Source organism: Ochotona princeps, chromosome 6 (genome assembly GCF_030435755.1).
Source record: "Ochotona princeps isolate mOchPri1 chromosome 6, mOchPri1.hap1, whole genome shotgun sequence".
NCBI lineage: Eukaryota > Metazoa > Chordata > Mammalia > Lagomorpha > Ochotonidae > Ochotona > Ochotona princeps.
The window spans coordinates 5,381,357-5,396,857 of NC_080837.1; the positions used below are offsets into that span (position 1 = coordinate 5,381,357).

The 15,501-nt window shown below is 42.5% G+C and overlaps 1 protein-coding gene across 1 annotated transcript in view; it reads left to right on the forward strand.

Moving 5' to 3' along the window:
* LOC101526509 (S phase cyclin A-associated protein in the endoplasmic reticulum) overlaps positions 1 to 15,501 on the forward strand; it is a 238,417-nt gene that overhangs the window by 62,928 nt on the left and 159,988 nt on the right. The window contains exon 15 of the mRNA XM_058665271.1: positions 11,004 to 11,069. Coding sequence (XP_058521254.1) covers positions 11,004 to 11,069 — 66 coding nt within the window. The remainder of the gene's footprint in view (positions 1 to 11,003; positions 11,070 to 15,501) is intronic.

Sequence of the window (15,501 nt, forward strand, 5' to 3'; positions counted from 1 at the left end):
TGTGTAACATGGGCACCTTGCTTACAGTTCATGAAGTGAAAAATAAAAGGCCAAGATGGAGGCACAGAGTGTCATGCAATCCATGCCCGGCAGGGGAGAGCGTGGTTGTCCTTGAGGATGCACTTGGCTGTGGGATGAGGGAACACTCCTGCATTTGCTGGGTGAAGTTGTGTCATTTCTGTGGTAAAGTGGAGCAGAGCAGAGACAGACGTGCTCAAGCAGTGCTGTCCTTGGTACCGGTGAGGGGTTCACGTGTTCCTCTCGGGACTGGGCAAAGCCACCACCCTGAGCAGGCTGAGTCCTCACCTGCCACATAAACCCGTCCCTGTCGCTGAGAACTCCGGCCCTCATGTCTGTCAGGCTTACGTTTGTCATGTTAGAAATTAGAAGTGATTAAAAACAGTGAATCACTTGTAAATAATGAATCCAGTACTTGTTGGCCTGAACAGCATATTTGATTTAAAAATTCTTCCCAATAAAAAGTTGGTGAGAAGGGTTGGATTACTTTATGTTTTCAAGAGTTCTCTAGTATCTGCTTTTACAATAGCTGGCTTCTCCAGTCCAGTGCTGTCTTCTGTCTGCTTTGGGTCACTGCCCTGTCCCCTCTGTCTGCTGGTAAAAGACCCAGATGTAAATGTCTGGACCTGGGGTTGTTACCTCTGAAGGACTCTGACCCCAAGGCCAGACCATACACTATCAACTTCCGGCCTGCTATGTGGGAAAGAACTCCCACAGGATCCAACAGTGGGAGGAGACACTGATTTTCCACCCCTCCTGGCTAGAACACCTTCCCTCACAATCCCGAGTCCTCTGAGAAAGCTGAGGTCCTGGGCAGTGGCCAATTGGTTTGTATTCACTTGGTGTTAGTTAAGCAGTCTACATTTCAGTAAATTCTCAAGGGCTTTTACATGTACCTAACAATGTGACATAGCTGCAGTTTGTGGATATTCAGTCCCGTACTATCTTGGTGCTAGAAAAGACGTTAAAGGAGTGAATTTTTATTCCTCCAACCTACAAATGAGGACAGTTGAAGCTGATGAACGATGACTTTCCAAAGGCCCACACTGAGTCGAAACATCCTCACAAAAAGTGACTGGACAGCGGTTCACTAAGGACCAGATTAAATACTAAACTGTGGAAATGCTGATCTGAGTGCAAGAGTGTGTGTCTTGTGGGAGAGCCCAAGACCTGACCCGCAGCTGTTCCTGGGGCCTTGACTGGGCACAGACAGAGGTGAGGTAGCTGAGGGGCAGTCATGGTCAGGGATCTCCCAGGGAAATCCCAGATAGTACGCCCATAGTCACTGTTTATGAATTGATATTTGTTTTTATATATAAGAAAGCAATCTCCTAACTTTGCCTTCTGAACCAGTTTGTGCTGGGATTAGCCGAACTTGACTGCCCCCTGGCGGCAGCATGCTAAGAGAAGAAAAGTGTGTGAGAAATACTAAGGGGGAAAAAGCCTCAAATGTCTAGCAACTGGAGGCTGTAAGTCCCAGTTCACACAGGACTGAGGTAGAGATTGGAGCACTCCGCAGGGTCAGATCACGGAGAGCTCTTATCCAGGACTTCCATGGAAAAGAACCCTAGAACTCACCCGTGTGACAGCATCAGGAAATCGATGACTGTGTTGAGACTGAGCCAACATGCCTGGCTGTAGGAGCCCCGCGGTTATCGCTGCCACACAGAGGATCAGAACAGAGCAAGGGCCACAGATCAATGACACTGAGAGAAAACGTCAATGAAGGGATGGGATGTCCTTGGAGAACTGGCCAAGTCCGCACAGGGGAAAGAAGCACACTGCATCCCCTGCTGCAGCTCCCAGGCTCAGAGGAAGGGCCTTCCTGTTGTCAGGAAAAGGCTGGACAGAAAGCTCAGTGGCCCATCCCTAACTACAGGAGAATGTCACCATCCTCACAGACTGGCTCCAGGCCAAAAAGCTCCCTGGGCCCAAGGCAACTGCTTTACCCATGTGCCCATCACTCAGCTCCTTGCTTGAGCTGGGAGGCAGCCCTGACTGCCACCAGCAAGCCTGAGAACACCGAGAGGGGGCCCTCTGCTCCCAGCAGCCTTGGGGTTACTGTGTGCGAGCCCCGAGTGAGGCTTGCTGCTCTGCATCATCAGGAGATGTTCCCTTCTGTGTCCCCAGGCTCCAGGCCAGCAGTGGCTAGTACACAGCCCTGCAGGATCTGAGAAAGTCAAGCTCAGGACTCCTGGTGGCCAGGACGTGAGCAAACAGCAGCACTCTTGCTCAACCTGTGGGGCCAAGAAGGCAGAAAGAAACCAAGGGAATTCATGAACAAAATGTTAGGAGTTCATCCTTACCTATCAACTTTAACCTTGAATGTAAGCAAATTAAACTTCCCCAGTCAAAAGAGACAGGAAAGAACCCACAGGAAACATGCTTCCCAGGTAAAGCGACACACAGGTTGAAAGTATAGTGCTGGGAAAGACTGCTTGCAGCTGGAAACCAAGAGCAAAGAAGAATGACTGTAGCCTTATCAGATAAAAACATATTTTCAATCGAGAACTGTAGAAGAGAAGGAATGTCATTATAGGATTAATTCAGCAACAAGATGTAATAGTTGTGATTGTGTATCCACCCAGCATAAATTACCTAAATATATAAAGCAACTGTTTTTTAGCTCTAAAATGAGAGTTATATTGCAGTACAATAGTAGTAAAGGACTTCAACATCAATTTTCATCAGTATGCAGATATGCAGATAGAAAATCAATGACACATCTGAATTGAACCACATTCTAGAGCAAATGGACATTAACAGACGGTTTGGTCAGCGCCTGCAGGATGCACATTCTTTTCGTCAGTGGAACAGTTTCCAGGTTAGGTCCTCCAGTAGACCACATTGGTCCTCAACAGATTGGGAAGAACCATGCATGTATCTTCTCAGGCCACAACAGAAAGCAACAACAGAACATTTACAAATACACAGAAACTGAACAGCATGCTCCTGAATGGATGATGGATCACAGAAGAAAACAAAAGGGAAATAGAAATTTCTCAAAACAAATGAAGGAAGTTTAGAGCAGTAAGTGCATATTTTGAAAACATGCTAAGATTCTAGGCAGCAGCTCAGCAACATACTAAAGCAAAGACAAAACCCAAAATTGAGACAAGAAATGATAAGGATTAGAAAGAAATAAATGAAATGATCAAGATATCAGAAAAAAAAGTGTTTTGAAAAGAAATATAAAACAAAATAGACTATTAGCCAATCAAACCAAAGGAAAAAAAGAGATGAAAGAAGAGACGTTACAAATAATATGATAGACCTGCTGTATACTAGCAAACTGGAAAACCTTGAAGGAAATGAATAAACTCCTGGACACGTAATTTACCCAGATAAAATTAAGATGACACAGAAAATCTCAACATATTATTAAATGTAGTGAGAATTAAAGCAATAATTAAAAGGCTTCCATTAAAGTCAGGACCTGATAGCCCTTCAGCTGAAGTATGCAAAACGAATTCCAAAGGCCTAAGAAGGGTGACACTCTGCCAGACTTGCTCTGCAAGGCTGGCATCACTTTGATACTAAAGCCAAGGATACATTGCAGGAGAAGCACCCCAGTATCCTGTATTAATATGCAGGAAATTTCAAGAAAACATGAGTGAACTGCATCCCATAGCATGTCAAACAGCAAATTAAAAAAAAAAATCTGACTACTTTGCCAAAAAGCTATTAGAACTAAAAATCCAATAAATTTGCAGGGCACAAAATTGGCATGGGTAAAGCAGTGTTTTTATATACCAGTTCTGATCTTGCTGAAAGGGAAAGCAATCCTGGCTACTAAATATAAAGTTTAGGGACACATTTAACCAAAGTGTGAAAGATTTCTGCAGGTAAATTGAAGACATTGATGATATGAATCAGAAAGGAAGCAAACAACAGAATGATACTCCATGTCCATGGATGAAAGAATTAATATTGCTAAAATGTCCATATTACCCACAGCAGTCTACAGAATCAGTGCAACCTTAGCCAAAATACCAATGACGTTCTTTTAGAAATGGAAAAAAAATCGTAAAACTCATTTAGAACCACAAAACCGTAGAATAATCAGAATAATCCTGAGCAAAAATAAATACACAAAACCAGAGATACCACAACACCTAACTACAAAGAATAATATATTATGTAGTTTGTTAATTCCATAAGCCAATATTCAGATCAGTGGACCAGAATAAAGAACTCAGGAATTAGTTCATACACCTTTTACAAAGGTGCCGGAGAAGGTATTGGGGAATAGACAATCTCTTTAAGAAGTGTTATTGGCAAAACTGGCCATACATATGTACATACACAAAAATCAAGATGGATTAAAAAAATCTGAATGGAAGATCCAAAACTGTGCTGTTACTGAAAGAAAATATGTGGAAAAGACTTCAAGACTTTGGTGTAGGCAATCATTTTTTTCCTTTTTTGGGGGGGATAAGATCCCCAAAATCACAAGCAACAAAAGCAAAACTAGAGAGAGAGGAGAGGATTAAATCAAGTTAAGAAACTTTCACACAGCAAAGGAAGCAGCAAGAGTGAAGGACAAGCAACAGAATGGAAGCTGTTCATCCTGAAGGATTAAAATCCAAAATATTGTATAACTCGAAATCAACAACAAAACCAACCAGAGCATTAAAAAAAAAACTGCACGAAGGATCTGAATAGATACTTCTTAAATGAAGACACATAAATGGTCAGAAGGTGCGTGGGAAGATGGTCCATATCAGTAGCAAGTGAAGAAATATACATTAAAACCACAGTGACTGGGCCCGGCGGCGTGGCCTAGCAGCAAAAGTCCTCGCCTTGAAAGCCCCGGGATCCCATATGGGCGCCGGTTCTAATCCTGGCAGCTCCACTTCCCATCCAGCTCCCTGCTTGTGGCCTGGGAAAGCAGTCGAGGATGGCCCAATGCATTGGGACCCTGCACCCGCGTGGGAGACCCAGAAGAGGTTCCTGGTTCCCGGCTTCGGATCGGCACAGCACTGGCTGTTTTGCGGCTCAGTTGGGGAGTGAATCATCGGATGGAGGATCTTCCTCTCTGTCTCTCCTCCTCTCTATATATCCGGCTTTCCAATAATAATAAAATCTTTAAAAAAAAAAAAAAAAAAACCACAGTGATTGTTACCTGGTCTGAATTAGAATGGCTGTTACCAAAGAGGCAAAAAGTAACAAATGCTGACAAGGATTTGGAGACACGGAAAGTCTACACAATGTTGGACAATGTTGGTGGGAATAGAAATCAGAGTAGCTACTCGGAAAAATAGTGTGTAGATTTCTCATCAACTGAGAAAGAAATCTGTTCTGAAATCCAGCAGTGCCACTACTGCCTGTATGTGCAAAAGAAATGACCTTCTTTTGAGATCCCTACTTGCCCATGTTGATTGCACCATTATGCACTGTAGCCAAGACTCACTGATGGTGTCTCAACAGATGTATGAATCAAGAAAACAATGTCTACACACACAATGGAGTAGTATTTGGCCATAAAAAATAAAGAAATCCTGTCCTGTGCAGCATTAAGTAAAAATAAGCCAGACACAGAAAGATAAATCCAACATGTTCTTACTCATGTGACCGTGTAAAGAAATCTAATCTGAGGACTTATGACCGTTTTCAAAGGACTGTATTATTGCAATAACATAGGGGGAATCACTAGGGGAAGGAGGTTGTGGGGAAGAAGGGAAATCCCAAAGCCTATGGAACTGTGTCATAAAATTAATTAATTAAAGCAAAAAATCCAGTCTGATCCTGGACTAGTTGATTGCTAGAGGCTGAGCAGAAGAGACACCTACTAGGTATTTTCGGAGCAGCTAAAAGAAAGGAGCAGCCGGCTTCCAGTGAGGAAGTCATGGCAGAAAGGGAAGTATTAATCACCCTGATTTGTCCCACATCCATTGCACACAGTATTGAAGTCTTGTGCTGTCCCACATAAATATGTACAGGTTCCCCCCCCCCTTTAAGATTTGTTCATTTCAGAGTCTGACTTATAAAGAGATTTTCTATCTGCTGGTTCACTGCTCAGGTGGCTACAATGGCCAGGCCAAAGCCAAGTGCCAGGAGCTTCTTCCATGTGTCCCACTTGATGCAGGAGCCCAAGCTCTTGGGCCATTCTCTTCTGCTTTCCCAGGTGCATTAGCAGGGAGCTAGATTGGAATAGGACACATACAGAATACTGGCATTGGAGGTGGTAGCTTAATTGGCTATGCCACAATGCTTGCCTCAATGGTTTGTATTATTTAATCAATGTTTTTAAAGGCAAACTTAGAAACTAAAAAAAAAAAGCATGAGAAAGAACTATGTTATGTTACTAATGTAGGCATAAAGTGAATTTATTCATGTTACAGGGTACTCTGGAAGAAATTATAAGGAAGGCAGTCATGATTGATGCATTTGATTATTTTTGATGATATGTTGATTGAGAAAAACTGGATAATCAAATGTAATTTGGTCATGTCAATCCAGAGTGCTTTTAACAAACAGTGAGTGAACACAGAATGTGAAGAGTGAATTTAAGTTTAAAGATGCAAAGATCAAGGAGTTTAAATTTGGAAGTTCAAGTTGCATATTTAACATTCATTATTGTGATGGTGAAGTGAGGGGTAATGATAACCACGCACCGGCACTGTATCCAGAGTGTCTGGGTTCAGTTCCTTGCCCAGGCTCCTGTTGGCCAGCCTTTTGCTAAGGCAGTCTGTGGCCAGCGGGGTGTGTTTCTGCCACCCAGGTGGGAGTCGGGAATCGTAGCCGGCTGCTGCCCGTGGCCCAGCCTCAGCCTGAATGTGGTGGCCAGCTGCTGCCCGTGGCCCAGCCTTTGCCACTTCTTGCATTTGGGCCGTGAACCAGAGGAGAGATGCTCCCTTCCTGTGTCCCCTGGCCTCTCAGAGATGTCCATGTTTCTAAAGCATACCAATGGCAATGGAGAATTGAGTCCAAGCAAATCAGAGGAGAAAAGGACTTTAAAAAGGAGTGATAGGTGTGAAATGCAGTTAGGGAAAGGTTAAGGACAGAGAATTCAGGGACTGAAACCTCTTCTAGATACCCCATGGCCTTTGGTTAGTCTTTAGTGGAGTAGCATGTTCATGTAATTAGGGATTTTCTGTATCTATTGCTGCTCTCTGTACCTTTAATAAATTTGTCCTTGTATGCGTTTATACCTGGTGTGCCCTCTAGAAAGTCCAACCCTCCCCAAACTGGCTCCTTCAGTTTGTTCAGTGTTCTTAGTAGCTTACTTCCCAGAGACTTTGCACAGTATGATTTCTGTCTCCTCTGAGAGATAACAGGATATTTGAAGATTCGTCATTTCCCTTAAAACTGTCAGTTGAGAGTGGAATTTCAGATTTACTCTTGAAAGGCAAAGAAACAGGGCCTGGTTATCACTGAGACCTTGAGTCAGCACATGGAACAGGTCACATGTTCATGCTTCAGGTGTACCCTGGCTGAACTTGAGCTAGGTAGCTGTAAATTCCCAGGTAATCTACCCTACTGGCTTAGTACTATCTATAAAAAAACTTTTTTAACATTGAAAAATAGAAGATATAGGGGAATTTGTGATAGGAGGAAAATACTTTAAGAAAAATGCATAATCAAAGGATTCAGTGTAACTGTCTCCTGTGATGTTTGCATTTGTATGTGGGCACGAGATTGTATTTGACTAGGTCTCTGTAAGACTTCAGCAGGTAGCTAACAGTTGTTAGGTTCTTCTCTGGAAGCCGTTTGCTCATAGATTTTTTACAGTTTCGTCCTGCTCAGTGCGGAGCTGACATAAATGAAGTGCAGTGGTAATCCTGACTGAGACCCATGGCCGGTCATTGCTCGTGTCAGCTTCAGTTCTGTCCCTGAAGTCCATGTGCAGGGAGACCATGTTGTCCATTTGAGCAGTAGTGATGATGGTGATGCTGCTCACCTAAGGATAAGCTGCCCATCCCCTCGTTTTCACTCCTTGTATAACTCCCTCATCTCACCATGCTCCGGCTCTGTTGTCTTCCAGTTTGTAATGCCAAAAAGCAAAGTTGTTCTGAGTGGGAGATCCTTACTTTGCTCTTTCTAGGTGACTGGGTGGTCAGCATCCTGTTTTAGCTCAGAATTTTGTTAAGGAAATACATCCTTAGGCAGTTTGGGTAGAGGTTTGACTGAATTCTGGTGGAGTTGGAGTTTCAGTGAATGATCTGCTGCATTTTATCATCATCCTAGCATTGTAAAACGTCTCTCTTTGTAATAGAGCTCAGATCGTGTTCGTATTTACTCACCCTTTCTGTTTTCATAGACAAGTCAGAAGTCTTCTCTTAGACTCTGAGTTTGAGTTGAACTGGGTTTGAAGCTGTCCATCTCGTAGCCTTGAGCAGGCTTCTGTTGCTCTCATTGCTGCCGTTTTCCTGTTTGTCTGATGGCTGCCTAACTGGTAGGATTACTAGGAGGACTAATTGAGTGCTCATTATGTAGTAAATACTGTTAACAAGTTCAGAACTTGATTATCAGTATTTTTACAGGATGTGGTGAAATAAAGCCTCTGTTTTTAAGATTTCTATTTTGTCATTAGTAACCTAGCTCATGTGCTCGAAAGAAATTCCATTTGGGTTTCTTGGAATGCAAGGCTGGTTGATTATTTTACAATGATTCCATATGATTCTCTGCATTAATAGGATAAGTAGAAGAATTTGGTGCTCTCTGAATTTAGAAAATGCAGAGCATCTGTTGAGAAAAACTTCCAGTTAGATTATTGAGGAAAACTTTCTGAATGTTGTAAAAGATTGCTAACCCAAATGTTAGAGAACACATTTTTTTTATGCTAACCTAGAGATTTTAATTCTGTTCAGTGAAATTGAGGGGATACGTGTAAGGATTGAAAAAGAACTAAAGTCGTTATTTATGGCTATTCTTATGAACTTTTGGTTAAGACCAACTGAATTAGATGAATAACAAAAAAGCATAGATTTATTCAGCAAATGAAGTTATAAGAAAAAAGTTGACCACTGAATAGACACCATGAAATTATATATATATATATATATAATAGAAATAAATAATTCAATGAAAACTGTTGTGCTCTAAAAATACCAAGACAATTCACAGAATCAGAGAAAATATAGAATATTTATAAATTGTATTGGTAACGAGGAACTTACACCCAGTAACACATGAAACATCTCACAGCTCAGTAATGGGAAGATATGGTAAGTGGGTGCAGAATCTGCAGAGTCTTCTCCAAAGAGACAGATCAATGGTTGGTGTGTTCATGAAAAGGTGTTCAGTATTAGTCATCAGTGGAGATTAAATCTGTAACGAGATCCCACTGCATCTCGGCCGTATGACTCAGTAATTCTGTTCCTAAATATATACCCCAGAAAGAATTGAAAACTTGTATTCCAAGAAAAAAAACTGCACACAAATATTTATATGAGCACTATTCACAAGAGCCAAAAGGTAAAAACAAGCCAACTGCCCATCTACTATTGAGTGGAGAAGAAAAACATGGAGAAAAATCGATGCCATGGAACCTTACTTGGCAATGAAAAGGACTGAAGTGTTGATACACTCTACAGCATCAATGATCCGTGAAAAGCGCTGTGCTGACTGAAAGTTGATCTCATGAAGTGACCAGTACAGGGAAAGTTTTAGGTACTGAAGTAGTTCAGGGGTTTGTGGGGATGGGAGCAGAAATGGAGACTGACTGCAAATAGGTAGACATTTTCTAATGTTAGATTGTGACTGTGGTGATAACTGCATAGTCTTGCAATATATTGGAAGTCTATGGATATGAGTTGTGTCTCAATAAAGCTGGGTGGTTTTTTTGGTTTTTTTTTAGACTTATTTGTTTTTATTACAAAGTCAGATATACACAGAGGAGGAGAGACAGAGAGGAAGATCTTCCATCCGATGATTCACTCCCCAACTGAGCCGCAACAGCCAGTGCTGTGCTGATCCAAAGCCAGGAGCGAGGAGCTCTTCTGGTCTCCCACGCGTGTGCAGGGTCCCAAGGTTTGAGCTGTCCTCGACTGCTTTCCCAGGCCACAAGCAGGGAGCTGGATGGGAAGTGGAGCTGCTGGCATTAGAACCGGCGCCCATATGGGATCCTGGTGCGTTCAAGGCGAGGACTTTAGCCACTAGGCCACGCCGCCAGATCTAAGATTTGCTTTTTCACTTGTTTGGAAGCCACATGCCAAGAAGAAATGAAGCCATCCCTAGGAAAACCCACATGTTGTACTTACTAGATGAAGACTTTATATTAACTTTTAAAACTATGCTTCAATACTCAAGGAAACCATATATGAAAAAGTAAAGAAAATTTCGAGGCTGTCTAACTAATTAGAGAGTATCAGCAGAGAGATAGGAATTTGAAAAAATGGAACAAACGGGAATCTTGGGGTAAAAAAATGATAAGTGAAAAATTTTAAAGTAAACAATATGATATACAAGTTCAGAGTCATTGCTTAGAGGAATGGCCCCATCCCTTCTCACAGTGCCTGGTTGGAGTCCCAGCTGTGCTACTTCGGAATAGACAACACAGTGAAGTATTATATTTAATCAATATAAACAACTAAAAAAACAAGTCTCTGAAAATCTGGACAGGTAATTCCTGGTTTTTTACATTACTGTTGAGGCTAAATGATGTGTTTATTTTGTTGACCGGTGTTTGTTTTTGTGTTGTCTACCTCTGGAGCTATATAGGTAGTCAGCCACATGTGTGATAGAAATGCAAAAGACTTTCAAATTTAACAACCATTATTTTAAAATGTATTTGATCATGAGCCACGCCTATACACTCAGGACTTGTTTTCATGAGTTTAATCTATATCCTGTTAATAAAAATGAATTTTTTCTGTCTTTGATGTTAGCATCTTTTTGTAATTTTAAAGAAGAAATTTTAGAAATTAAAGAGGTAATATTTTAATGTTACTGATTTGTCACTTTGACAGCATAATTTTATGCTGTAAAAAAAAAAATTAGTTCCAGAATAGCTAACTGTGATCAAATTGTTTTCTTTTCAGGGCAAAGGAATATGAGAATTTAACAGAAACCAAAAATTGTGGTTCTGATTCACCTTATAAAGCAAAGTGAGTATTTTGTCCCCATCATTGTTGTTCTCTCCTTAGGACTCAGTGTGTAGGCAGAGTGTATCTGGGGACTCTGATCCAGAGGGCATTGTTCTCTTAACACAGGGGTATCTAGCCACAGGGGACAGTGTCTGGCCCTGACTGAGCACTGTTCTCTTCCAACACAGCCTGAAGAGAAGGTTCCACCAGCACCAGGCTGGTGGAGGCCAGGGATTCAGTTAAACATGTTCAGCATGCACAGTGTCAGCCGTGCTAAAACGGAGGTGTTCCGGGTTTGTACTGCTGCCTGCTCCAGACAGCTCTCTTAAGGAGGGTTCCTGAGGCAAGTTCTCAGAGAAGTTTAACTGTCTAAATGTGATGAGATGTCAGATGAGGTTGAGAGATGTTAGGTTGAGACTTGGGACACCACCAGCTGGATGTAAGCTGAATTAAAGCAACAGCTAAATAAACGTGAAATCGGTGTTTGGCTTCTTCGAAAACTGCTGTCAGTGGAAGTGCAGCGAGAGTGGTGTTCACAGGTGAATGTGCCTGCTGAGTGCTCGCAGGGGTGCAGCAGACCTGCTGAGTGCTCGCAGGGGTGCAGCAGACCTGCTGAGTGCTCGCAGGGGTGCAGCAGAGTGTGGTTTTGCCAGAAAGCCGGTGCATGCTCAGTTCAGGAGTTCTCAAAGCTTCCACTGGGTGGGGGAGTGATGTGGCATGTGCCTGGAGGTTTCTGTATGCAGCTGACTCTGTCCTCATACTTTCTGTAACCATTTGGTGGTGGGGGTGTGCTACAGGTTGATAATGTAGCCCTTATTGACATCTATGGTAGAAATATTCTTGCCTGTCACAATTAAGATAACCACAGCTACTTTTAATAGTACGGTGTTGGAAAACATCACAGTGCTAAAAGAAAGAAATATAGAAGGTACTAAAGGAAATAGCAGAATGATCAAGATGATGCTCCTGTGGCTAATAGCCCAAGAGGATCTGTTGAAACACTGGCAGAAACAGCATGAGAAATCAGCTCTCTGGGATAGCTGCTTCCTTTCCTTTCTTTCTGTTTATTTATTTTCTGTGTTGTACACTTACAGTTTTGTTGTTGTTTTCACTGAATTCCACACGGTAGGTTTTTAATTTCCATACAAGAGAAATAATTGTAAAGTACTTTCTAAGTATAAGAATTTTTTTCTCTGTGTTAGTTTTGATTGATTTTGAATGTACATATTCAGTGATTTCTGGTTGTAGATCTGGGGATTTTCTTTCTTCCTTCCTACAGTCAGTACTGAAGTGATTCCTCATTTATTAAAAAGTCTGCTGCTGTGCATTTGCCACGAAGTAGTCTGTGTCCTGATACAGATACTTCTGTGGTTTGACGCAGGAAAGTGTGCTATACCTCTCCTCACCACACAGGCTCTGTACCTGTACTGGCCTCCAGCTCTGCCTGCCTTCATCAGTCCAGCAGAGCCTAAAGAAGCTTGCAGTCATTAGCACGTTACTAAATAGAGCCCAGTGTTTGAGATAAAGCTTACATATAACGAGATGTATTTTTTACATGCAATATATTTGCTTATATGCTACATAGATCTGTATTGCCATTTTTTCCCATTTCCATTGACTACACCATAAAGTAAAAGCAGATCTTCTCAAAAATACTGAAATATTCAAAATCAAAACGCTGTCTCAGACCTTGGATTCCAGAGGAAATAGCAGCGGTACGGAAGCTCCCTGCAGTGTCCTGTTTATGATCCGGAGGAACAATACAAATTATGCTTTAATAGCTCTACGCAGACCTCTAACAGAGAACAGTGTTGACAACTGTCTTGAAGATGTGAATAGCTGGTTTACATCGTAGCCAATGGTTGTCAGCTCATAGAATAGATAAGGTGACAGATTGCAATGGTGAGATCTTGGGAATGGTGGCCTCTTAATCTATGAGCAGTCAGTACTCAGCATATCAATGTTTAGAAATGAGTAAATTCTGAGAGCTTTGTTTCAAATGTAAACATTTTATTTGTTGAATCAAAGCACTGAGATAGGGAATAATACTGACATGTTTTCCCTAAGACTGTTGTAGGGGAAGCTCTGTGGAATCTTTTAGCCGCAGAACTCTGTAAAGGCTACTCTGCTGCGTCCCGTGCCCTCTGTGCAATAACTAGCTCAGACAGCAGCTACTGAACGATTTCAATGCCAATGTTAAAAAATATAGTGGCTGAATATTCAAATGACAGGGTCAAGGCGTGACTTGAAAGAGGGGAATTCCTTCTTACTAGTGCTTTCACATTAGCTTTGCAATAGTAGATGTTCTCAGCTAGAATTAATGCAATCAATAATGTCATGTTTATGGTCTTCAAACAATTGAAGCCTTAGTCCCAACTCTAGCACTGGGACTCATCATTGCACATTGGTAAAAACAGTATATTCTTTCAGTAGCAAATTAATGAAGCATGTAGCACAACTTCTGAAAAATAAAATGCATTATTATTTGTGCAGTGCTGGAATTTACTGCAACTCTGGTTTACTTTTTAACACAAGTCTTCTTAATGTAAGCACAGTCTTGTTAATATAAACACTATGCATATTCAGTATCTAACTAAAAATCCCTAGTCGTTAATAACATTCAAAAATGTGCGAAACTGCAAAACTGATTGTAATAGAATGAAAATATTCATGTCTTAAGGGTGCCGTTTTACAGAGACCAAAAGGTATGAGTGGTTTTCAAAATATTGGTGGAAAATGCATGTTACAAAAAAAAAGAGCATGGATTTTAAGTGTTTTTTGGTGCCAAAATCAGTTTGTCTTTTTTTGTGTGTGTGTGTGTCTGACATTTTTTTTTTATATTCATTTATTCATTAATTACATTGCATTACATGACACAATTTCATAGGTACTGGGATTCCCCCCCCCTTCACCCCAAACCCTTCCCCCATCATGAATTCCTTCACCTTGATGCATAACCACAGCTCAAGTTCCGTTGAGATTCCCTAATTAAAAGTTTACACCATGCAGAGTCCAGCATCCCACTTGTCCAGTTCAGGTTCAACGGCCTCTTAGGGAGGCCCTCTCAGGTTTGTAGGCAGAGCCAGCAGAGCGTCACCTCGATCAATTAGAAGCTCCAGCATATCATCAGCAACAGTCCAGGTATGATGAGGCTGGTGCAGAGTCCACTGATTGACATAGTCCGTCTTAGGGTTTCCCCTTGTCCAGTTTTCCGCTGCAAGCATAAAGCTGAGGTGGTTGATTCATCTACTCCATTTTCCATCTTTTTTTGATTAATGCTTTGATTCCTCCATTTTGTTCAGGGGAATCCCCCTAAAAAAAACTTTGAGGCATTCCCAGTCCAGGCTCCTACATGTACTACTAGTAAGCACAGTGCCCGCCACCGTCCATCACTCCGATCAGCTGATGGTTTTAACCCCTGGGTTGGTTCTCTTCTGAGCCCCGACCTCTATTGGAACCAATGAGTATCGCATCTCTCCCCGGCTCTGCCCATCACACTCTCGTCCCTCACCTAAACCAGTGGGAGGAGTGCTGGTCGGGTGTTGCATTCCCTACTAGCACAGGCCATTTCACCTTGGCATTTTGTGTTTTGTACTGTTTTTTTTTTTTTATCGCAACCAAACCCGGCCAGGCCCCCACACAGTTTCAGCACTTGGCTTGCCAGTGGATGACGTGAACCGACTCAGCCTGGTCTGCCCCAACCCGAGCCAAGTGTATTCCAGTGGGTCACATTCCAAAGCCTCTTCTGGGTTATTTACCTCCATGCTTCTTGCGTTTATTTGTAGAGTCAGTGTCCTGTCAGAGGAACTGTTCAGGTTCCTCCCTCCGACTCCTTCATGGTGTCGGGCTTCACGCATTCCAGCAAGTCCTTCGGCCAGCTCCGCTCTTCAATCCATTCTGGTTCCTGCTGTTGAGAGTTTCAGCCCAGCCACGGCTCATCCATACCCACGCGTATCTCATATATGGCTCAGATGGGGTTGAGGCCTAGCCGAGCCCGTCCAACATCTATCCTGGTCCTCCCGAGCACCAAACTGTGCTGTGGTCTAATCTGGCATGGTGCGTCAAAGCCGAATTGATATTTGTGCCAAGGGATTACAACTGTGACCCGACCAGAACTCAGCCTCCCTCCAGTTCCTGTGCCCCTTAGCGGTAGGCTCCACGCAGCCAAGGCCTCCACCACGCTCTCCAACCAGGCCTGTTGCCAGCCACTGTTAACTATGCCAGAGGTTGCTCTGGTCAGCCCAGAGCGTCCTATAGACTGTCATGCCTCCTGCATAGACTCCACCGGCCCTTCTAAACCGTCCAATGGGGTCAGAGTGTCAGGGGATTGGTCCACGCATGCCTCACACATTCTAGCCCCAAGTATGGTTCTTGAATGCCAGTCAGTGTCATAGTAATGCCTTCTGTGACCCCTCTGCTGATCCCTCATCCTATCAGGTAATGGGGCATCCTG